This window comes from Colletotrichum gloeosporioides, assembly GCF_011800055.1.
Source record: "Colletotrichum gloeosporioides strain Lc1 chromosome Unknown consensus_16, whole genome shotgun sequence".
NCBI classification, from domain to species: domain Eukaryota; kingdom Fungi; phylum Ascomycota; class Sordariomycetes; order Glomerellales; family Glomerellaceae; genus Colletotrichum; species Colletotrichum gloeosporioides.
In genome coordinates, this window is record NW_025544661.1 from 45,221 (window position 1) to 46,049 (window position 829).

The window sequence follows — 829 nt, forward strand, 5'->3', positions numbered from 1 at the left end:
CTGGCAATCAGCTCTCGATGACGTGGCAGTGAATTTGCCACAGACAACCATGATTGACCTAGCCAATGTGATCTCTTGGATTACCCACACTCTGGAGAAGTATGGCCGCTCAAAAAGGTTCCAGAGGCTAGCTTCCTTTTGTCGATCATAAAGAGACTCTTGGAAAGATCCGAAGTTTGAGGCTTCTGTAATGAGCGGTAGTCCGATGTCGCTATCTGAAGAGGCGTCTCCAAGGTAGACGATGACGCGCCAAGCGGTCGCATAGATATCGCGCATAAGACTGACTTGACGAGATCTCTCTTTAACGTCGTTTTGATTGATGCAAATTGCGTCAACCCAGAGCCTTTTGTCCTCGGTCTCAGATCGTATGCTTCTCAAAGCTGCTTCACAGTTCTTTGTGATGAGATATTCGTCCCACCAACGTCCCGTGTAAATCTTCTGACATCGACGATTATCTCCTGTCGCGTCTGCCCACGTATAGGATAAGGCCTCAAAGTCGGCGCAATTCCATAGAGATTGACTTTCCAAGTCAAAGTGAATCGGGTCATCGTAGATGCCTTTGTGAAGATTGAGTACTCTGATGTGGTCTGGAGAAGCGAGAGAAGAGTAGACGACTCTTTCACTTTGAAAGAGCTGGAGCTTCCGTGGTTGAGGGTCACCAGTTTGTATACAATTTCCACAATCACCTGAAGACCGTGTGCTCCTTACATCTATTGCGGAATCCGGCGAAGGAGCACGGCTGTTCACTGGTGGTACCGCCCCTTCTGGTCGGAGTACTATGCTAGCTTCAGAGGGTAATGAAGCAAATGCCGTATCTGCCGATGGCATA

General features: G+C 48.5%; 1 protein-coding gene across 1 annotated transcript; it reads right to left on the bottom strand.

The window, feature by feature from the left end:
* Window positions 1-374: 374 nt before the first annotated feature.
* On the bottom strand, window positions 375-548 carry GCG54_00012733 (uncharacterized protein; the record flags this gene model as incomplete). The annotated part of the gene is made up of 1 exon (XM_045412605.1): window positions 375-548. The coding sequence occupies one exon, from the start codon at window positions 546-548 to the stop codon at window positions 375-377; it is 174 nt and encodes a 57-aa protein (XP_045268611.1).
* Window positions 549-829: the final 281 nt, after the last annotated feature.